The sequence below is a fragment of the Thunnus maccoyii genome, chromosome 13, assembly GCF_910596095.1.
Source record: "Thunnus maccoyii chromosome 13, fThuMac1.1, whole genome shotgun sequence".
Lineage (NCBI taxonomy): Eukaryota > Metazoa > Chordata > Actinopteri > Scombriformes > Scombridae > Thunnus > Thunnus maccoyii.
This window is the reverse complement of record NC_056545.1, coordinates 20,367,022-20,391,118: the sequence shown is the minus strand read 5'-3', so window position 1 is coordinate 20,391,118 and position 24,097 is coordinate 20,367,022. Positions and strand designations below refer to the sequence as shown.

The 24,097-nt window shown below is 39.4% G+C and overlaps 2 protein-coding genes across 13 annotated transcripts in view; one reads left to right on the top strand and one right to left on the bottom strand.

Moving 5' to 3' along the window:
• Positions 1-2,268: 2,268 nt before the first annotated feature.
• LOC121910183 (disks large homolog 4) overlaps positions 2,269-24,097 on the bottom strand; it is a 45,122-nt gene continuing 23,293 nt past the window's right edge. The window contains exons 4-22 of the mRNA XM_042431262.1: positions 19,686-19,739; positions 18,452-18,502; positions 18,122-18,246; positions 15,187-15,356; positions 14,885-15,021; positions 13,305-13,449; positions 12,563-12,698; positions 12,177-12,333; positions 11,958-12,060; positions 10,779-10,893; positions 7,487-7,663; positions 7,176-7,218; positions 7,065-7,095; positions 5,853-5,900; positions 5,627-5,728; positions 5,271-5,443; positions 4,796-4,908; positions 4,612-4,703; positions 2,269-3,864 (exon numbers count right to left, since the gene is read on the bottom strand). Of these exons, the coding sequence (XP_042287196.1) occupies positions 3,758-3,864; positions 4,612-4,703; positions 4,796-4,908; positions 5,271-5,443; positions 5,627-5,728; positions 5,853-5,900; positions 7,065-7,095; positions 7,176-7,218; positions 7,487-7,663; positions 10,779-10,893; positions 11,958-12,060; positions 12,177-12,333; positions 12,563-12,698; positions 13,305-13,449; positions 14,885-15,021; positions 15,187-15,356; positions 18,122-18,246; positions 18,452-18,502; positions 19,686-19,739 (2,079 nt within the window). The 3' untranslated portion in view covers positions 2,269-3,757. The remainder of the gene's footprint in view (positions 3,865-4,611; positions 4,704-4,795; positions 4,909-5,270; positions 5,444-5,626; positions 5,729-5,852; positions 5,901-7,064; positions 7,096-7,175; positions 7,219-7,486; positions 7,664-10,778; positions 10,894-11,957; positions 12,061-12,176; positions 12,334-12,562; positions 12,699-13,304; positions 13,450-14,884; positions 15,022-15,186; positions 15,357-18,121; positions 18,247-18,451; positions 18,503-19,685; positions 19,740-24,097) is intronic.
• zbtb20 (zinc finger and BTB domain containing 20) overlaps positions 7,768-24,097 on the top strand; it is a 102,651-nt gene continuing 86,321 nt past the window's right edge. For 4 of the 12 annotated variants that reach the window (XR_006099616.1, XM_042431256.1, XM_042431254.1 and 1 more), the window contains exons 1-2: positions 8,839-9,178; positions 9,345-9,453. The gene's annotated coding sequence lies outside the window, so the exon portion shown is untranslated. The other 8 variants (XM_042431258.1, XM_042431259.1, XR_006099617.1 and 5 more) reach the window with 6 other exon arrangements.

Here is a 24,097-nt window from a genome sequence, read left to right as displayed (position 1 = left end):
GCCAGAGCAAGTAGATGTGCAAATGCAGCTGAGAGAGCTTGTATAAGCAGCTGAAAATGGAGAATGAGTGCCCTCCCCTGGCCGTACCGTTGCTCTCTTTGCAGTCGTCACCTGTGGAACTGCAAGGCATCAAATCATAAACACACACACACACACAAACACACAAACGAAAACAAGGCTGCCGAGTCCATTTTCAGAAAGCATTTTTAAATTCATTTTATTATTTTATAGCTAATTTACAACAAGCGCTTCACTGAACTGGAACATTTTATTTTGCTTTGATATTGTCATTGTTAAATATATTTTTCTGCATCAGTTGACTTTGTTGTAACTTTGTAATCCGTCTTTTCTGTAAAAATTCATATATTTTATAAGGAATATCACACTATGATACGGATGGCTGAGAGAGATATTAAGAAATACATTGAACCCTCAAATAAAGAAATTGAAAACATATTATTCCATTCATGGATGTGTTGTCATGTGTTGTTGTTTCTGTGATTTCTCTCATTGTGTAAATGTAAATGGATGTGTGTGTGTGTGTGGTCGTGCTGATATCTTTTTTTTGTGTGTGTATGTGTGTGTGTGTGTGTGTGTGTGTGTGTGTGTGTGTGTGTGTTGCCCACCCGAAGTGTGCAGATGTTGTTACTTGTGTTGGAGCAGTTAAACTGGGCTGTGGCTCTGATGGATTCTGTACTTGCATCAATTCAGCAGTGTGCACGGCTAAATCTAAAGCCACGCAGCACTCCCAACATCTCTATCATATTTACAGCATTTCTGGCCAAGACCCAAAAACTCTCTCAATGTGAAACAAAAAGAAAATAATAATACAAAAATATACAGACTTGAGATGGAACCAGTGACAGTTCTAAATAAATAATAAATCAAACAGAAATTGATACTTGTCATTCACAAGCTTCAGCTGTTCCTCCTTGAGCTGAGAGAAGCAAGTGAGCAAAAAAAGAATATGAATGGTCACTTCAATCAATACTTCCACCTTCACTCTTATAATTCAGAACAAATTATAAGTAAATACAAAACACATGCTCATAAAACCTTGGAGTCCTTTTTGCTTTCATCCGTCTTTTTCCTGCTGATACCTGTCGCATATATAATGCCGTCAGTGCAAACTTTATAAATACTGTTTTAATCTTAGACACACGTAAAACCATCTTCATTGCATAACATCATAGCAGTATTGCACTACATCTTCATGTGCGTGTCTCACTCTCTCTCTCTCTCTCTCTCTCTCTCTCTGGCACACACACATACGCTCATCACCTGTTTATGTATTATACATTATAACCACCAGTGGATGTTATAAAGGATAGATATTCTCATATAGTATCATTTATATTTCATACGTAATGCACGCTTTCTTGTCACACACACACACACACAAGCAGCAAACACACGTATGCACTCGCACACAGTCACGCAGACACACACGGCTGCATTGTACATGTGTTTCAATTCGTTTTTCAACGTATACAAGAACACGTCAAATGTGTCAGTTCAAAGCTCTACTGAGGTCTGCTTTATATCGACTTGAATGCTTCAGTTATTTCTGTCTGACAACAATAAAATGGGAAGGTGAGTAAATTCAACAACCAAACTGCAATATTACCCAAAGGAATCCATGGAATATTGTTTGGAGATGTTGATTTTTACAGACTTAGTCCCGTTAGAAATTGTCATAAAAAAGATATATATATATGTATATATATATATATATTTATATTTATATATATAGGCCATTTATTTGTTAAACATGACTTAGCTTTAAATTGTGTGGACACAAGAGGGAGAAAGAAGCAGAGAAAAAGTGGAAGAGAGAGAATAAAAGAAGACCTATTCCTCCCATACAGAGGAGTTTCCACACATGAATGTGCACAAAGGTGTGCACACATGGAGACGCACGCACACACACGCGAAACACACACAGACACACACACCCGCGCCATGGCTTTTTACTGCGGCCACTGGAAACAGTGTGTACGTCTGCGGCTGAGGGGTTTCTTTTGGAAGAGTGGTGGGTGAGTTTGGCTGTGGTGCGATGAAGCTAACAGCTCTGCTGTTTGTGCCTAGAGAGATAACATTCATCCTGGATTCTGACAAGCAGGCCAGAACAGCCAGTCCCCCCGTACTAGGAGTGTGCTAGGTTACAGCTGAGGTTACAACTCTACGTGTGTGTGTGTGTGTGTGTGTGTGTGTGTGTGTGTGTGTGTGTGTGTGTGTGTGTGTGTGTGTGTGTGTGTGTGTGTGTGTGTGTGTGTGTGTGTTTCGGTGGATGGGTGTGAGAGTGTATGTTTGTGTGTGGGTGCGCGTGAGTGTGTGTGCATAAGAGAGCAGAGGCTAAACTGTATGTCAGAGCATCTACTGCGCTCAGGACTAGCCTCTCATGACCATATCTCATGACCGTACCTCTCTTCTCTTCTTCCTTCATGAGACATGCTTAAAAACTCCTCCACAATAAGGAGGTGGAGAAGGAGAACACACCCTACTTACTCGCCTTTCTTTTTATTATTATTTTTTCTTTTCTTTTTTTTAAGTCTGATTTTTCCATTGTTTTTGTCTCCTGTCTCCATTGTCTTTGAGGATGCATGCACAAATTCAGCATATGAGTTTTTCTTCATTATAATTATTTGAACTGCCTTTAAATAATGCCTCGCAATATTCGACATGGGTGATTGAGCAAATGTCAGTCTTGGTCGCTGAGGTGTCACTCAGAACCAAGAAGAGATTCACAAGAAAAGGGACTCTCTTTGCCGAGAAAAGACTCCTGGTCAATGGGGAATCTGGGCGCCCCGTTCTCGGTCTTCCCCCTTTTCTGTCCTGAAACAAGACAGAGCTGACAGGAGGAGGAGGAGGAGGAGAGAAAGCGTGGAGGTGATATAAAAAGAGGGGCCAACGTCTTTTTGGGCACCTCCATCTCAGACATAGGCGCGTGGAGGCGTTCAATGGGGGCGTGAGACTTGAGAGGGGCGGGGAGGGCGAGGCGGGCTTAAAACTACCTCAGGGTCCATCCCTGCTGGGTCACCCTCTACTCCCTTTTAAAGCCCTGCTCAGACCTAATGTCTTGTGTCCAGATATATCCAGACTGTCTAGATCCAGATGAGATGGACGGCAGTTCACACTTGGCATCAGAATGCATCTGGAATCTGTCTCACCTCTGATTGGATTTCACTTCACATATGCTTTTATCTGCTTGGAAACGGCATCTACATGGAGAAAACACACATTTACACTCTGCCATACGACAAGGGATAAAGATTGAGGTACCTCACCTCTTATACACACATTTTAATTTTGTCTAAGTTGTCTGGCATCACTACATAAACTGTGTTTAGGACATTTGGGTCCCCAGCTGTATGTGCAGCTGTATTTAGAGCCATCCACCTGTGATCAAGATGTATTTTAATGCCAAGTGTGAACAGGGCCTCAGTACTCAGTCCTGCCTCATTAAAGTGGAATACTGATTAAGTCTTTTCTCTCAGTCTGTTTCAGTCTAATTACACATCACTGTGTTCATATCTGTCTCAGAGTCTCTTTTTTGGTATTGTTCTTTGCCTCGCTGTGTCACTTCCTGTGTTTGTCTTAGTATGCATTTGTCTCTCTGTGTCATTCTCTGTGATTGCCTAAGCACTGACTTTGCTGGAGGACGGACAGGCAGGCGAGGCTGGCTTGGCTGTGAGGGTGAAGGGTGGTGTTGGTCGGTGGCTGTGAGGGAGGGAGGGGTGGTTGAGCGGGTGCAGCATCACAGCCTCTCCCGAGTGGGGATCCAGATGTAAGGCCCTGATTGCTCCTCAATCACTGTCTTTACTTTGTGATAGACCTCTTCGAAGCTGTCCCCTTCCACGACAGCTGCAGTAGGACACAGGGTGTGCAAGGGAAGGAGAAAAAACAACGAGGAGTAGTGGAAAAAAAAAGGGGGCACAGATATTGGCAAGCGAAGAGAGAGGAGAGGCAGTAGGTAGCAGGAAAACAACATATGGGGGAGAGGAGGGGAGAGAAAATGAGAGAGGATGGACGTTTATCAGATGTGTTTGCAATTGTGAGGAATAATCAATGTACATCATGGTTTGATTACATTGTGTACGTTGTCAATATTGTGTAAAATTACAGTGATGAACAACAGGCACATTTCTATTATGTATGTATTTCTACAAAGTCTCCCACATATTTATTCAGTGGCTGATAAAATGTAACATTAAGCATCTGTTCATGGTTTGTTATAAATTGCAGACAGCCGTGGATTTGGGAGGAAACATAACATTTATATTCTGTCAACTGCTGCGATTCGCCCTAAAAGTGTCTCTTAAATGTTAAAATGCCCAGAGTCCTCCCAGGAGGCATTCAGTTTCCCATTTGCTCGGCCACCAAAATGGAAATGTGAGGTTCATCTTTTGTGGCAGAGGCATGTTTTAATACTGGTGAACACAAACACCTGCAGTGAATGGAAAATATGTACAACCCGAATCCACTCGTAAGTATAAATGGTGTGTAGATAGTGCAGTTTGTAACTCAGAAATCCTCATCTCTGTGTGTTCACTTGTGTGTACGTCATTTCTGTGCGTTCACGTCATATAGACACGTGCGCTCTGCTCTTACCTGAGAAACACTCTAGGAAGTCTTGTTCTAGTTTGAGGGCTCGATCCATTCCTTTCCTGGCCTGCTCTTCTGTCAGGCGAGTGTTGATCTCTCTGTTCACATCATGCACAAAATCATCTATTGTAGCACATATTTCTATGATGTACAGTGTATTAAATGCAAAAAGAACTTCAACAGTACATACAGGACATTCTCCAGTGACTTGGGCCGGACAAAGATGGCGATGGGATGAAGCTGAGCAGCTTGTAGTCTGCGCACCGCATTGGCTGACACATCCAGGATGCAGTGCTTCCCCTGCTACTTGTGCACACACACAGAGAAGGGAATAAACGATACGGATTAATAAACACAAACTGCTGTTTAAGTAACAACTTTTCAAATGGCTAGTTAATTAAATTAATTAAATATGAGGTTGCAGCTAATTGCCTGAACTGTTCTCTAATAGCGTATTGCTTTCATAAAAGAGCTAAAATTACTGAAATAAAAAGTCGACCACTTATAAGTTCATCATATTTAAATAATAGTCCTGCGCTTGATCTTTTCTGTTAGTAAGTTAATTTTCACATTTTAAATGGATTTGGAAGTAATTACCCCATTTTAAAAAATTAGATCATTGCCATTAATTTTTTTTCCCCCTGACACAACATGTTGCCGCGCACCTGCTCAGCCACCTCACGGACACTCTGGACACTGGTGCCGTACAGGTGACTGTTGTACTGGCCCGCCTCGATGAACCGATGGCTCTGGATGTCCTTCTCCATCTGTTCCCTTGACGACACAAAGTGATAGTCCCGCCCATCCACCTCATATTCCCTCTTGGGCCGTGTGGTGTCTGTCAAGTGAAGAACAAAACAATAAAAGCAGCGTATACGCTCACACCACTTTAAATCTTAAAAATTAAAGCAATTATTTCACTGGGAGGGATGCATTATGCAGACATTACCCGAAAATGGCTGCAGGTGACATTAAATAAAAAACAGAGAACGGATCTGTGACTGACAGCATAATTACTTACGTGGGACACAAGATCCAAATTTATCAGGGAACTCAGACAACAGGTCATCATTTATCCTGTCCTTCACAGGACCCAGAATGATGATGGGCCTCGCATAATGAACTTAGCATGATGAGAGAGGGAGAGAAAAAGACGGCAGCGGCATTCAACAAAGGGAAATCAAAACAAAAAAGTTACTTTATAGCTTCAAATGATGGACTTCAATCATTCTTTTGAGTGACCTTACCTTCCACTTGGGTGACTGTCTCATAACTGTGTGAGGGTTTATCTCTCCCTGGTGACAGAACATCAAAGCATTGAAGCCAAATTTCTTTTTACCATTATTATCAAATGACATCCAGGTTTGTGTCTGCATGTGTGGGTGTGTCTGTATTTGTGTGTGCTGTCTGTGACGTAACTGTTTCGGAGGTGGGAAATATGGATGAAGTCTGCTTGTGTTTATATTTGGCATGTTAATGTAATGTCTGTGTAATGTCTAAGAATAGGTGGTGAAGCATTTCGTTGGCAATGCCACAAAATTACGGCAAAGGCAGGGAAAGGACTGCTCCGTGTCTGCAGTTATTGGCAGTTGATGGATTTGCATGAGGAAGTGCACCTTCAGTTGAGGTACTAAAGGACAAGAACACAATTTTTTAAGTCTGTCTTAAAACAACAGGCAGGTACAATGAAAACTGAAAGAGGTTTTCCTTGCTGTAATCATTCCTCCTGTTCATACTGGCTATTAAAAGATCCCCTTCAAATGCACTTTCAGTGTAAGTGATGGGGGCCAAGAGTGTCCACACAGTCATGTTGTGCAAAAATGCATTTAAAATCTAAAAAAGTTTTAAAAATATCTGAAGGTTATATGGGGCTTCAGCAGTCTGAGTTAGTCATAACAAGTGGATATCTGCTACATTTAGCTTTTTAGCATAAAATTCCCTCTTTGTGTTTCCTCGGACACTGTCTCCCTGTTGAACTGCGGTGGAAATATAGTGACAAAAAGAGGGACTTTGGCACTAAAAAGACTATAACATTGAAAGATATTTGATTTGACTATTTTGGATGGCTTGGAGGCTTCACATTAACTTTAGATAAACTTTTAAAAACATTTTTGCACAGAAGGAGGACTGTGGATTTTGGCCCCCATCACTTACACTGTAAGTGCATTATGAAGGGATCTTTTAATGGAGGAATGATTATTGTAAGAAAAATCTATTTCAATGTTCATTTGGGCACCAGACTATTATTTTAAGACACACTTGAAAAATTGTGACCCCGTCCTTTAATATTACCATCAATACACAACACAGTATCCTACAGAGTGTGTCCAGTTGCTATTTACATGTCAAATCTTGTTGGTGCACATGCCCATTATTACAGTATTAGCTATAACATGCTAAAAAATCAGTAACTTGTGTAAATGTTGGCTTGTGGTGTTAATATACTACGCACTAATTACCTTGAGTACTCAGGCTGTCCCGACCATGGTCCTGCAGCAGAGGTGAGAGTAAAGATTTACACACTGGGACACAGTTTGAAGGAAACAAACAGCTCTGATGAATGAACCTACCCTCTCTTTGGTGTTAACACGAGACCATTCTTTTCTTTCCACCCTGTAGTGATGAGGAAGAAAAAATAAAAACATTACATTTGGTTATGGAGAAATACTGTTTGCCTTGCATAATTCTGTTTAAGTTTAAAGGTTCAAATATATGAAAGATCAAGCTAAAAGGTGGTTAAATTGGCATCTGGCCTAATAACTCCTGTACGGGTATTTTCAGTCACACACAAAATTTCATCAAGATGTTAAATAATTCTTGAAATGTAATAAGAGATCACTAATTGCTCCCACACACACTCGCAGTGAGAAATGTGTCTTACCTGTGCTTGCTGGGGATGAAGCCGACCTCCTCGGCCTCGTTCTGGGGGCAGACCTTTCGGGCCTGCCACCACTCCTCGTCTCCGCAGTCCAACACATGCAGCACATCCCCGAACTTGAAGCCCAGCGCCTGACTGAGGAAGCCACAGTCTGCAGTCTTGTCATAGTCAAAAAGGGCCCTGAGTGATGAAAGTGATGAAAATTCAAACAGTCACTTAAAAAAAATTCTGTGTGACCACTTGAATAAAAATATTTGGAATACACCTCTTACATTTTGTCTTAAGAATCTTCATAATTACAAAATATTTTCCCACACTGTTTGAAAACCTCAACTGTAACCTATATATCATGACTGCTTTTTACAGTGCTTCAGTTTCAAGTTTAATATAGAGAAACATCCAAATGCAAGATGTTATTTTGTTAAGCCTGCATCAAATTAAAAATTCTGGATGTCCTCCAACTCACACAAACAGTTTTAAACTTGAATGTAAAATTCAAGATGTAACCACATTTCTGTGTACAGTAATAGAAACGCAATCAAACAAGAGGTTTTTGGCATTTCCAAATACAGTGCAGTGATCTAGATAACAATTTAGCTGGCAGTATGGATAGAAAATACCAGGAAGGTGTTAAGCTGATCAGGACCATGAGAAACCCGCTGTTTAAAACATGTGGGGCAGGACTTGCAGCTACATTAGTGTTGCTGTTTGTGATAAAGGTTGAATTTATAAAATCTACAGATCAGGTGAGGACACTATCTACTTCTCTCTTCTCTATGAAGTTAAATATATGAAAAATCTTAAGTTAATTATTTTTTTTTAGTATGCAGGTTATATTTATATAATATTAATAACAGACCAACATACCAGTCTATAATGATAATTACATAACACTAATATGAATTAATACATTATACTCATCCGTCTCTTGCTAACTTCACTCACCGACACTCGATAGACCTTGTTCCTCATGCTAGCCCTGACAGCACCGGTAAGTAGACCAGCATCTATGCTGGACTGCTCTACCTGTCCTGATTTGCAGTGGTTCTCGTCCCTATCTACACTTTTTGGTCGTCCCAAGCGGGTAACTCCCACTCCCGGTCTGAAAAGTGAAGCCGATGCGGAAGTGCCTTAAACCTGCATTCTCTCTAATGGCCAGCAGGTTGCATCTCCACTGGCTGCAAAAAGAAGTCCGATTGTATGGAAGTCTATGAGAAAATGACTCTACTTCTCACTTGATTTATTACCTCAGTAAACAATTTCCTAATGAGTTTATAGTCCCAATCGCTAATTTCAAGTCTTCTTAATGCATCATGATGTTCATTTTGTAAATTATGGCCGTTTTTTCGGTAAGTACATTTAGTTTAAATGGCCTGTTTTTCGCTAGCGGAAATTAGCATTAGCATTAGCATTATCACAGTTAACCATAGACTGTAAATGCACGGTGTTAATCAAGCTAGCAGCCGGCGCTAGGGTCAGCTCCACCCTCTCGTCCAAACATGGTCACTTTTGGCTCCAAAAATCAAAGATGGCGACAGCCAAATCGCTAAATCCGAGGCTTCAAAACACGGATGTATAAAGAGAATGACACAAATGTAATCCCATATGACCAGAGACATCCAGAAAAGACAGCATGACCCAGGGCCAACCCGTCACTGCTGGCTATTGAGCCAAATTAAGGAAACTCCCGTAAAGGTAAGGCTCATACTCCCTTATACTCCGTGCAGTGTGATGTGGTTTAATAATCTGATGTGTCCTCGTTGTGGTAGGCTTTTCTGTTTGAACTGGTTGCACAGAATATGATGCTTATTAGGAGCATTCTGCTTTAATCTCACTATGATATTATTTTCATAAATTTCAGTCAACACTGTCACATCGCCGTGCATTGTGGAGTTGGCTGGTTGGTGTGATTACTCTTCGACAGTAGATGTCATGAGTGGACTGGCCCTGTTGAGGGTGCTGAAGCAGTGGTGAGTTGCTTTCGTCATGTTGACGGTATTTACACTATTTAGCAGAAGTGAGATGTGCATGGGATGATCAACACTGCTTTCTATGCAGCAATTTGGCATTTTGGAAAAAAAATTGGTGTAACAGAAGTATAATTTGATATACTGTATTATGTTTATATGTAAGGCATAGAGCTCTTAAAACACAGCAGGTTTATGTGGTAAACTATTGCATTTTTATTTACCATACACAGTGAGCCTACATGGTTAAATCTGTAGTCTAAATCATAGTAAGCAACACAGCAAATCAATGGTGGTATATACAGTAAATCTAGAATGGGCAGTAAATATCTTGAATCTTCTAGATACATGTAAAGCCACATAAGTGGTACTGTGGTACATGTGTGTTTATTGGACTGTGTAACCTTACATAGGTTTACTGTATTATGTAAATTTATTATATAATATTTATTCCATTACAGTTTGTACCTTTAATGTACACATTTGGTGTGAACGCCCCAGGGCACCACATTGTGTTAATTTAGGCCTGAATTGGGACCTGCTGAAAGGCTTGTTGAAGTGACCGCTCTCTTTTTCAGCAGCCTGTGATTCACAATCTATTTTCTCCTCAGACATTTCAGAAAAAACGTCTATTAAAGTTTTATACCATGAATTAAACCCGCAAAGACATGAAACAGAACCTTATTATAAAAACATGAAAAGGCTAAATGCACAAAACTGGATGTTAAGAGGGAATAAACTGCTCAGCCCAAAAGAAATTTTGAACATACTGGACTGAGTTTGTAGTCGACTTCAGCCAGTACTATTTACAGTCACATACGGTACATTTTCCTCTTTCTTGTAGGCCTATGTAATGTATGTAGTATTTTGTGATTGCTTGTACATATTGTGCCTCGTATTGTAGTTTTGGTTTCCATCACACAGCTTTGAAGCCTCTAAGACACATAAGCATTGTCTGCAGTGTAATACTGCTCCAGTAATTCAAGGATAAACACAGTTTCTTAAAAACTAGCCTAAGTTGAAATCAGCCTACCATGAGGCCTCTACCGGACCATTTACCATTGCTTTAACAATCTCGTAATCTTGCTACAAAAAGAAATACCTATAAATGATCATTTCCTCATTAAAAGCAGCATAAGATTAAACTAGCCCTTCATATTTTAAATACTTTGAAGTTGACAGTAAATGTAGAAATGTAATCACAACCACTTCTGCCCAACAGCTGTCGACCTCCACTATTATGGAAGCCAAAGGATGCATTACCCCGAAAGCCTTGTGCAATCTGTCATACTATACCAGTGGTGCTGTTTCTACTTTGAGTATCAGACCTGATGTAGAAGCCTCTCTTTGGGTTGCTCCTTAGCGTCGTAGTCCCAGAGCCCATGCTGCTGTTCATCAGCTGTTCCCTCAAGTCATGGATCTTAGCCTCAAAACGACTGTACTCTGAAACAGAGAAAAACAAACACAAAGATCTATTGACTGAGTCTCAGTCACGTCAAAAGTTTAATTTCGTAAGTGATGATGAAGTTGCACTGATCCAACTTTTTCTCTCCTGATACCAAATGCCATACCTCAACTCAGCTATTCCAAGTACTAATCCCGTTCCAACTGTCTTTTTCCCTGATTTAAAATCTATATACTGCATGGAACTAAATTGAATAATTTTATGTTGTGTTTTATGAGGTGAGGGATTGCTGTGACACTAAAAAGGACTGAATAAATGTAACTCATAGTAGAATTCTGTTTGTTTTCAATAGTATTTAAATGACTAATTACTAACTACTAATTACTACTTTCATGTATCTTTGCCCATGGCCTAAATTTCCACCTTATTCTATTGAAATCAGTAGCGCTATTACTTTACTATTTACTAATTTACTAGTACTGCTATTTATTATGTATATATATACATATATACATACATATACATATACGTATATATATATATATATATATATATATATATATATATATATATATATATATATATATATAATTTTATTATTACTATTTTGATAACTAATTAATTATCATTAAAAAAACCAAAAATTTGATGTTTTTCATGTTCTAAAATTTGAGAATTTTCTGCTTTTCATTCTTTTACATTATAGTACATTTAACCATCTTTAGGTTTACACAGTTCTTTGGTATTTGATGAATAAATAATGAAAATAGTTGTTAGTTGCAGCCCTAGAAAACTGTTTTTAAGATATTCTGCTAACAACCAAACAAACACACAGACGCTCCTTGGCAGAGGAAACAAAACAAAACCAGGCCTTTAACTCCACTGACGGCTCATTAAAAATTTTGGGACAAGGAGATTTTCTGCTTATTGATTTGATTGCGTCTTATTAGCAATTAAAAAATACCGTCACTATGTCACATCAGTATAATGATGGTTGCATTAAAAGTTAGAAATATTTCCTGCACTGGCACTGACTGTGTTAACAGTGACACACTCTTTGTTTGAAGGCTTGTTATACTGTATATGACAGTTGTCGCTTTACCGTCGGGTCTGTACTGAGCGATGATGGTCACTGTCTGGCCGGCGTTCTTCAGTGCTGCAGCTGCTTGTTCATGTGTGGCCATACGCAAGTCCACGCCGTTCACCTGATGCACACACAACATGACCATTAACAACAACAATTGAAAAATGATGGTGCCACTGTTGAAAGCCTGTGTGTGTGTATGTGTGTGACAACTTTATAAGGATAAATCGTCTTTACACTGAGGATCTGATCGCCCTTGTGCAGCTCTCCACTGAGGTCAGCTGGCCCTCCTGCCAGGATGAAGGAGATAAAGATTCCCTCTCCATCCTCTCCTCCAACAATATTGAATCCCAGACCTGTGGAGCCTCGGTGGATCAGAACTCTGCGAGGCTCCCTAGAAAAGAGACAGAGGAGGGAGGGAAATTACCGGTAATAACTATTATACCTACTGAGCAATAAACCTGATTCACATTCTGAATAATATGCACAATGCAAACTTAAATACATGAAGGAATACTAACACTAATACTGCTAATCCTACTCCTATTGCTACTTTTACTGCTAACGCTAAAACTGCCAATAAATCAATATGCATGATGTATAGCTGAAGGATCATTTCTCACCTGGGGATGTCATCATCTCCCATCAGGCCGTGCAGAACCGGAGAAAACCGACTAGGTGAGGTGGGAGTAAGGGCTTGTGGGTAATCTGACCCGAGATAGTTGGGGTGGCTGAGTTCAGTATCCATATGGGAATATGCTGGAAAAATACACACAAAATTAAAAGAGATATAATACACCAGACAGGTGTTATGCACAGCTATGTAATGTCTTACGGCAGCTCAAACTTTTGGCCTCTTGTTTTTCCACTGACTAAATGCACTTGTGGAATGTGATATTTTGTCTATGTTTCGTATGAAGTACTCTGTAATCATCTCCTGAAAGACTATTGCAAAAAGTGTGTTTCTATGATGTAATTCTTTCTTGTTACAAGGGCAGGCTTTCATCAAGTGACAGATTCAGGTCAAGGGAAATGTTCAGTTTTTGTGAAAAAGCAACAAACTAAAAATCCTTGAACCTGTACACTTCAGCGTTGAATTTTCACTGAACTCCTGCAGTCATCTCAGTGATTTAGAAAGAACAAGTTATTGCCTCTCTCCCTCTGTACTCTATTTTTGACATTACAATTCTAAATTTGAAGAAAGAGCTGCCATTTTTGTGGGTGTAAATTCTTGGAAATACATCAATACAAAAGTTGGACATTTTGTTACAAAGTTGTCTGGTCTGATTTTAACCCTAAACCCACTAAATGTGTCCTGATGCCTTGCCAAGTCAGAAAGTCAGACAAAGAGACAGAAGGACTTACTGCTGGTGAGGTCCGGAGGGTTGTAGGAGTTGGTCAGGAACAGGTTGTTGGGCTTGGCCACCCTGAGGTACACCACCTCGGCTGTGTTCTTCAGAGCCCCCACCGCATCCTCATGCATCACATCCTCCAGACACACGTTGTTCACCTGATTGTTCACAACAATACAATCAGGACTGTCAAACGCAAACTAGAGCAATACAAGACTGAAAGGGAGCTGCTATTATGGCTCTTAAGACCAGAGATGATATTGGATCTCCCACATGAAGGGTCTGATAGTAGCTAGGGCGACTCATAATGCTTCTCAACATTTATGATCAAGACAACACCAGCTGATCAAATTTAGATTTTAGCAGCAATCAGATCATCGCAGTTATGATGAAGTGACTGTGAGTGCAAGACGAACAATAAAAAGTACATTAGAGCTGCAACAATAAGTGGATTAATCGATTAGTTGAATGACAGAAAATGAATCAGCAACTTTTAGTAAGTGAATAATCATTTTAGTCATTTTTAAGCAAATATTCCAGAAATAAGCTGGTTTCAGCCTCTCAAATGTGATGATTTAATACTTTTCTTTGTCAGACATGACAGTAAACTGAATATCTGTACTTATCTCAGTCTTGGACTGTTGGTCGTACAAAATAAGACATTTAAAGACATTACCCTTGACGCTGGGAAATTATCACTATTTTGTGATATTTTATAGGCAAAACTACGTATTCATCAATTGAGAAAATAAAAAATAATCAGCAGATTAATTAATAATGAAAATAATTACCAAAGCACATTTTCAATGCTAGACCATTTAGCTTCAAATGACTTGTTATATATCAATTTAAATATTACACATTATAAAATGAGCTGCTAAATATATTCATGCATTCATTTAATTAGATACTTAAACTACAGTATCACAGTCCAGATCAGCACTATTTATTACTTTAGGCAAAACAAAATATTTAGGTGGGTTTCCTGCAAAGATAGGCAGAAAATCTTTTATATACTGTTGAATATTTCCTCTCTTCTCTGAAGGGTCTCCCTGGTCCCTAAAGGTATTATGCAGATTCTCACCCTTAACTACAAAAGGCTATAAAAAAAGAGCATTATTACATATGAGTTCATTAAGCCACCAATCATAAATGTATTTCTGAACAGATTCATCATGAGCAGGAGCATGCTGCCATATCCCATTTAGAGGTAAAGCATTGCCTCAGACACCATTTAGTAGAAACCAAGCACCATTTTGAGGTTGCTGGTGTTGAGCTCGCCATCAGCTGCACCAGTCTCCGATGTCCAGCAGATGGCAGTAATGCTGCTCGAGACTCATTGTGGCAGCGCTACTCCTCAACATTTATCCCATCCTACACATCTATTAACATATTAATGAAAGTAATTTCAGACCATGAAAATCATAGCTGTAATTTATCTTGGCTCTTAATGCTCAAGTACACACGTATGCGATGTGTGAATGTGTGTTCAAGTGCTTAATAGGTGAGAGTCTGAGTCAGTGACATATGTATTTGTGTGGGCTCATATCTCTGCATGCTGTTATCATATATATATATATATAAGTGACTGACCGCTAAGATCTTATCCCCAATCTGCAGACGCCCATCTTTATGAGCCGCTCCGCCTTCAATGATCTTGGTGACATAGATACTGTTATCTCCTGGTATGTGCTGGTTTCCCACCCCTCCAGCAATGCTGAAACCTAATCCTGAGAAAAGGGAGCGATGAGAGAGGCAGAGAGTGAGCAAAAGGAGGTACGGGTTAACACAGAGAAGATTTTCCAAATCCAGAGGGCACAGCTTAGCTGGGTAGAAAGCATCCTTAAGCCCACACAAAAGCATCTATGCTGTACACAGTCCACACTTCCACATACCTTTAGGCCCTTTGATGAGTTTGATTTCAGTGACTTTCTCTGCTGCTGGTTTCCTGCGGAGTACGTAGAGGCGGACGATAGCACCTGCCTCCTTAAGAGCCTCCACGGCTTGGCTGTGTGTCACCTCCCTCACATCAACATCATTCACAAATAGGATGCAGTCGTTCACACTAAAAAAATTGGAAGGAGAGAAAGAGAGAAGGGAGGGAGAGGGAAAATACAGCATGAGTTTTTGTTTTGGTGAAGGAATTGGACGTAATACACCACCAGAGGAGGTCAGAAGAAGTCCATCTCAAACGATAGCTGTATTGGTGATCCGGTTTCACCACAGACATCTGCCCTTTTCCCCCCCAGTTCTCAGTATCCAATGTTAAAGAGGGTAGAAATGGATCTAGCACAAGGGATAGCTGAAGTATAGCTCTATTTGTGTTAACTGCTCTTGAAAATGATGAGCTGATATGTGAAGTGAAAGTGTCAGCCTGTGTGCGGAAGAAAAGCAGATTTTCAAGCAGGCAGATTTGGATGAAATAGCTATTTTAAGAAGTACACATTCTTTCCTCCAAGGGCCTAAAAACTCTACTTATCACTATTCCATTCATGTGCTTAAAATTGATTTTACGGCCATGTAAATTATAGTGTGTAAAATTTTGTAAGACGGAAATAATTCTTGAGGGCTGCAAGAGGTTTAACCACTGAGATACATCACTAAACGCAGGGAACAAATGGTTGCTGACATCTTCAAGTCTGAGCTGCACATTGTTTGTGAGGCAATGTTAAATATATATTTTGAAGAGCACGTTTTTATCGTAACAGTAACACATTTTTTGATGCTTGCACTTCTAGCAACTCATAGAGCATCCCTTTATGTTCTCTGTAGCTCTGTGCTCATAGGGGTGTATACAACATTTATTAAGATTGTATAAGTGTACAGTATGTGCTGTATAAAATGTTTCAAATTAGCACTATAAATCAAGCTTTAATAAGCCTCACGGGGATCTTTATTCAGATTTTCAGGGATTTTTCAAATAAATCTTAGAGGGCTGTTGAGTGATTCAGTGTGGAAGAATTACCCTGAAAGAAAGAATGATTGAGGATTTTTGTGTTTGAGTCATGAAATAGAGATTGCAAACCATCTGAAACTATCATGTATAACATGAGTTTCAAAACCCCCCAAAATTTAAGGTTTGTAAGGAATTCCTTTTATTTTTTTTTTTTTTTTTAGATAGGCATAGTAATCGTTCGTAGTGTTTTAAGTTATTTTTGATATGTTGCCTGGAGCAGCCAGTGAAAACCAAGAAAAAAAAAACCTGCATTCAAGCAAATATAAGCTTTCTCTTCAGGCCTGCTTTAAACTCTGAAGTCATTCCAGATGGACATTTGTGGGTCAACTACAAAGAGGCGGACGAGGAGGATGCCTCCATACATGTCTTGTTTATTGCAGTGTAATCAGGAAAACGGCTCATAAAGTGCAGTTTTTTTTTACACAGAAAGGCAAACTCTTTCTGCACTACAGCCTTTTACAAGAGTGGGAAAACAAATGTGACATTTGTGACATATTCCTGTGGGCTCCTTCAGGATTTGATCCTCCTGGGCTTTAATTGCAGGTGTCTCTCGCCGTAGTTTCTTTGATAAGAACACACTATTTCCATCTAAAATATGTTGCTGCTGCTAGCTTCTATGTGTTTTCTCCATTAAAAGTATATACTTACTGTATGAGTCTGGACTTTCATGGCGCTAACTCAAACACAAAAAAAAACAATCTGACAAACAAAACTATTTAGCCCTATCTTATCATGCCACATCATTTGTTTAAATGGGACTTCTTTTAACATTTACAGCATACCCAAAAAATAAATTCAGAATCAAAAAGAAGCAACATTACAGTTTTAGAGAAAATACAAACAATAAAAGCAAATACCATTGTGGAAAGACTGTTTGAGGCGTTCAGGTCTTGAATTAAACAGGCAGGTCTATCTGAGGTGATGGTGCTGAGTGGATTGGACAGTCAGGAGGCTGTGTGAGGAGACTGTGGTACAATACTTTGCACTTAAAATGAAGAGGTGAGGCTCTTCTTGGGCTGTTTCTCTTCTTTTAGTGTTTGATAGAAGACTGACTGATTGTGTAAGTGAATTGAAAAGAAATTGTGCTGGAAGGTGTGGAGAGAAGACGGGGCGAATAGTAGAGCCGTGGTTCCCAATGTTTCACTGCATTAAAAAAATTGCCAACATTTACATGAACTACTTTAAAGTTTATGTTTTCAAACATATCAAAACAGAATAAATAAGCAATAAATATAAAAATCACCATATTTAAGTGATATGCAGGCAGTCGCAGCTGACATGACAACTCACTGTTGCCCTTTGTCATAGTAACACAACACACTTTCCGGCCCAGGAGTTTTGCAGGAGCTCAGCAGTCAGAAAAAAAGTGAGCGTCAGAGCAGTGATGGAAAGATTTGACAGAAAAGCTCAAAGTAGCTGAAATATCTCAGCTCACAACACAGAGACGACTGAATTTGAGCTGACCGACAAAACTATTTTGGCTGCTTACATTTAACATATTTAACTATATTCATTGTTTATTTTAAGTGAAATTATTTATCTGTAAATCTGCACAGCACCTGTTGGCTTTTATTCTGAGTCATTGAGAATGAGTCGATATTATTTATACTAATAACTTAATATTGAAATAAGATAGCCCAATATAACATAATATAATATAATAGGTTAATAGGTATATTGGGGGTTGGGTGGCTCAGGATGTCAAGACAAAAAAATTTCTTTCAATATGTGACGTGGTCTAAAAAAGTTTCTGTAACTCGAGTCGGCCACCCCGGTGTATACATGAGATTTTGATTGTTGGATTTCATATTTCTGATATGTGGGAACATTAATGGCTGGCTTTGTGCTTACTGTAGCTGTGTATGTGGCTTTACCTCAGTCGTCCATCCTGAGCCGCAGCTCCTCCGGGTATGATTTTGGTGATGAAGATGCTGGGGTCGTCGCCCACATGGGGATTGTCTGTTCCCCCTGCTATGCTGAAGCCCAGGCCTGAGTTACCCTGCAGTAGCAAATACAATCAAAAACACACAGCAAATAATTCATCACATCAGGGGCATTTGAGTGTGGCTTTAGGGAGTGGAAACTGTAGTGATCATGCATCAAACATGTCTTCATGTCTCGCTTAATAATCAATATGGTAGAACTACAAAAAAAAGTATACATACACTGTGAATATGTTTAAAAGATCAGATTGTCAGACTCACTCTCTCCAGTGTGATTTCCTCATACTCGATTTCCCCTTCTGTCCCATTCACCTGTCAGAATTAGATGTTTGTTAATTGACTGTCATGCAGAGAGAATGACATTTTAGTGGATTTCTAGTAGAGTTGAAACAATTAATCTGTTAATTGATCAGTCGGGAAAAATTAATAGGCAGCTATTTTGATAATCAAATAATCGTTTCCAGAAAAAATGCCAAAATTCCACTGTAAATTGTGACTACTTGCTGTTTTTGTTTGTCACATATGAAAATAAACTGTTTTTTTGGGTTTTTTCGGACTTTTAGTTGAATAAAATGATACTTATGAATATGTTAACTTTTTGGGAAATTGTGATGGCATTTTTCACTTTCTTCAGACATTTTATAGACTAAACGATTTAGTCAATTAATCGAGAAAATAAACAGCAGATTAATCAGTAATGATAAGAAAAAATTGTTAGTCACAGCCTTAATTTCTAGTATAATTAGAGAACTCTAACTTGTCAGCTAATGTTTGTTTTGCCCTCTACACTTGATCATGAAAATACTGCTGTTTAGCAACTGAAGTCTTGGATTGGGGACCTCCCATAGGCCCCTGAATCATCACCAAAATCAAATGCATCCTTTAACCAATAGTTCTGCCCACTTATCAGTTCACTCCTTTTTTAGGTACTGTATGTTTGGACCAGTGTGATGCCTGGTTGATAATAGCAACACCACTCTTTTAGTCTAATTCGCCTTCTGGCTGAACATCTTAGCTACACATCAGTTTTACCTCTGCAATTAAGCAAGCCCCTGAGGAAGAGGGAATTTAAGGATCTTCAAACTTTACTGTTTTGGTGTCTGACCTAGAAAACAACTTTTCTTAGTGCTGTAGTGGTGCAAAAATAGTGGTCCGTGATGGGAGGTTTTTCTCTGGGAAGCCTGATTCTCTAATCCCTCACAGCTCATAATAATATGTTTGAGGTGTTTCACTGCTTTTATTTTAGAAACTACATCATTAAAAACAACTTTAAATCAAATTAAGTAATGTTTCTGTTCTGAAACCCAATTTTAATTAAAAAAGAAATAAAAATTAATTACTGTTATCATTCAGATTAGAACAATGAGCAAAGACCTACCTGTGAAAGGAATGGAATTACTGATAATACAGACTGAATATGAAGGCAGTCAAGTCAGTCATGTGGTTTAACGTAACATAATAATACAATAAAGGGGAGATTAAACATAATCCTTACATATGGGGAGCCATCGAGTGTGTCAGTGTTCACCACCACTGGAGGAGTATTTCCCTAGAGGCAGAGAGAGAAGATATATTATTAAGAAATAATGGCAGAACCTCAAAGATGAGGCAGCTCCTGCATGAGTTCTCAGTATATCCCTGAAACCTACAGTCACAGCCAAGACTGATGGCCATTTTGGCTCTTTGCAGTGACAACACTGTTCTCACTCTGCTATGGTTGTCGCTCTACTAAAAGAAAGAGAGCACTACTCAAGGGCCATTTGTTATTATCATCCATGATGGACTCAGAAATAATTCATGCTAGCCCCCCTCCCTGGTTTTCCTAACTCTTGGTCTTTGGCTTATCTTGATATAGCTAGTGGTTAAATTACAGTATAGCTTGTATTACTGATGCTGGAAGTCGCTATCTAGTGAATACTGTGGACATGGACGTCCGCCTTCCGCCCACCAGCCGTTTCAAAACAAACCTCTCAGTGAATCATGTGCAGCCACACTGACAGCACATGGTGGCAATCTCCCAGCACACAATGATAAAAAAAAAACAGTCATTCGGTAACAAGGTAGTGACAGACAGCACAGTTAGTCTGAATATCATCAAGCAGTATAATGTCAGCTCACTTGATAGTCAGTTATTCTTTTCCAAATTTAGTCAAGAACCATATTCCAACCATTATGGTTTAAAGCCAGACTGAATTTCAAACATTTCAGCAAGTCATTCATCCGGGACAAAGTGATGTGTTGAATAAAAGAGGTAAAAGAAAAGACAGCAAGTCAATGAGAGGACAGGATTTTTGGCATTGATACGGTTTAGGTTTACCTGCCGGGACTTCTCTCTGTCAGCTCATCTGAAGTGTGACCGTTAACCTCTACACATTCTTTCTTATTCCTCTCCTTTTAATCCACTTTCTTTCATAACTTTTTTCCTAACACACTTTAATGCTTCTTTCCAGGATGTACTCTCATCATCAAGGTATGAGATGCGCACCATGATGTACAGTACTCTTTGGTCGGACTCCTCCATCTGAACTCGTGTATTTATTTCTTTCGTTGCTCTGTACCACGCTGATTAGCATGAGGAAGACGCCGCGCATCTAAAGTGCTTACAGAACAGCAGCCGCAGCATAAATCAGCATGCTGACCTTCACAGACCTGACAGCTCTTAGACCCACACAAACAACAACTACACAAGACTGAATACATTTTCTCAGCTTTTAAGAAAAACAATTTACCCAGTGATCTTTATGTGATGCAATGGGAAGTAATTTTCTTTTTTTTTCTTCTTTTTTTTATGCTCTCAGAGATTTAAGTTGTCATGGGAACCCAAAGAAGAAACACTTGGTGTTTTATAGATTATTACAGTGATTAATATCTTCTTTTTCTAAAACTGAAGTTATATACTGTATATATCCAACACTAAGGTCAAGTTTGAGTCATATAATGATGTATTAAAGGCACATTTAGGTGCCAGTATTATGAGTCAGTTTATCAATTCGTTGACAGATTATTAATCAATTAGTATTATTTATTTTAAGTCATTTATCAAGTAAAATTGGCAAACATTTACAGCTTCTGCTCACAGCTTCCCATATCCTAAAATCTACTCACAATTCTCTATTTTCTATCATTGTAAATTACATGTCAGTATGGCTGTTTAACCTAAATGAGGCGAAGGAAAAATACTTTGCTTTTGCAAAACAGCTCTCCATGATCCCATTTTTATTCTGAAGTATGAATATTGAATACTAATCTTATTACAGTCTGAATAACAAACAAAACATATGAATATCATAGCAGCTTTCTGTTGGTACTCTTCAACAGGCCTTTTTTCATGGCAGACATTGTGACATGTCATTGCAGGAAAGGCACAGGTGTAAGTAATGACATTAACGACGGCTCTGTTTCAATCAGTGTCCCACTGAGCCAGCACGCACAATAACAAGGCCCTAGACCCACAATTATGTTGTAATTAAGGTTATTAATTACACCTGTGCTTTCCCAGCTATAGCATGTCATAAAAATGCTCTAAGAAAAGCCTGTTCATTACAATCCTTTTGCTCCCTTTTTCATTATTAGTCACATTGAATCTCACTACTTATATCTATTCTTCCACATAAGGTAAAGACATAAAACTCCCTCAGCCCTCCACAAAATGCCAGAGCTCAGCTTTAACTGCACACCGTTCGATTATAACAGCGCCTGTGCAGAGTTCCACCACGTAGCTGTGTCCAACGGGCCGTGCCGCTGAACATTACGTCAAATTCATCCTTATCTACAGACAGAAATAATGAGTATAGCCAGCAGAAATCTAAGCTCAAAGCAGGCAGTTTCCCTGCAGGGATTTTGACAGAGCCCTCTCTGCCTCTCTCTCTGCTCTGTCAAGTCGTCGGACGTCGCGGTTGTTAGGATTTACGGTGTTTGGCCGCCATTGCCCACCTATATTTGAGCACCACCTATTCAGCTAACCTGTCCTCTGCCATGTCGCTACAGGCAGCAGAACAAATTCCATCCGCGCCGAGACTTTAGGATTTATATGCAGGAAGCTAAGTGCCAGAATATGCATATTCAAAGACAAATGAAACAGCAATTTAAAAAAAAAGAATTGTGATGATATTTCTATTTGCACTAATTTTCAGATTTCACATTATTTTGTGTGATTTAATCATAATCTAATAAAAGTAATACATATCAGTATTTTAGCATACACTGCACAGAGGAAAGAGCAGCAAAAGAGTGAAGCTGCATGTTTAAATCAATTCCTTTTTTCCATTCAGAGCTAAATAATATTGTTAGTATTGGCAATTTGGAACTGGAAAACATAAGGTACAGGATCTGTTAAGGCTTTGGCTGCATACTGTACTGCTCCCTTGTGAATTTGTGAATCACAAGACTTTCAAATAATTTGAACAATCTCCATCAATGCATGTGTGACTGTCTGTCTGACGCTCATAACACATTCTGTGCCGTGTTCACGCCACTAGCTGCTTCCAGTATGATGGACATTTTTAGTCAAAGGAGGTAAAATAACAATATAATTAGATATGTCAATCACCTCTTTAGTTAAGCCTGATGATAATTAAAACTGCTGTCTTAGTGTGCAAAGAATAATTCAATACCATCAGAGGGGATGATGTCATGTGTGAGCTGGCGTTGGATAGAAACCAAAGGTTGCATTAGAGAGGCTTTAACGCTGCATGTCCTGCACACCTTGCAGCCTTTAATACGTGAAAGCCATCCAGTCAACAAGCAAGATAATGACCTCTATTGAAATACGCAATGTCATAGGAATTGGTGTGTGTCTAATGATTTTTTTTTTTACTGCAATAATTAAAAATACAAGCATTACGGGTAATGCACAATTTTAGTGTGTATCTGAACTGCTGCTCTTCCTCTTAAGGGAGCAAGAAAGAGTTACAGACAGATAACAGTACCAAAAACTCCAGACTGACCCTTACTTTAGGGCTCTTAAATGAATGGAAGTATGAAGACGAGTGTGTGAAGTGTTTTGTAACGTGAAGCTGTCATTTTTGTGACACTGCTAAAGCTACATCTTTATTTTTGTGTGGTTTTTAGTCGTTTGCTGAGTGCAGTATGTAACAGAGGTTAATTCGGACGTCACATTATGCACATTGGCTCACTTACTGGCTCCTTATTAAGTCCCAGGAGTATGTGTGGAGTGCAGGAAAAAGGTGGTAGCATGTGTGTATGTGCGTGGGTTGTTAAGGTGTGGAGTTGTGGGCCGCCTTCACTTCCATGTTACAATATAAAATGAAAGAAAGAAACTGCACCTTTGCACCATTAGAGTCACACTCACAAACATGCCTCCCCTCCCCACCCTCCCACCCCACCCCCACACCTACCTGCCCGCCCCCACTATGATTAAAATATCTATCATGAGCTGTAGGTTCAGCCACAGCCTTGACCTGAGCTCAGTATCTGAGAAAATACTACAAAACAAAGCCTTACTACCATGAGCAAAACCACAAACACCCCGTCAGTGCTACTAGGCACTAGAGTATTTTCATACTTCTCCAAATATAGAGGTACAATCATAGCAAAAAGCAAACATGTTTAAAACATGCCTACCAGCATATGATGTCGAAGTTTCTTGGCTTTCCGTACATTGTTGAGGAACCGGCAGCCCATCTTTTTGGCGTACCACACGGTCATGAACATTATGCTTCAGTGCAGAAATCTAAATGGTGGTTGAAACTGGGGAGCAAACCCCAAAAGATGACATACACACCCACTGAGCGTGTGGCCGGAAGAGTTAAAGTACACTGTAGAAGTGTCTGCCTTCAAAAATCCCACATAAGCATTATTGCAAGGTGATCCATCAGGTCCAAGTCCTGCCATAACAGTTGATCAGAAAGCACAGAGCATCCAAATTGCCTCAATTTAAGCTTTGCT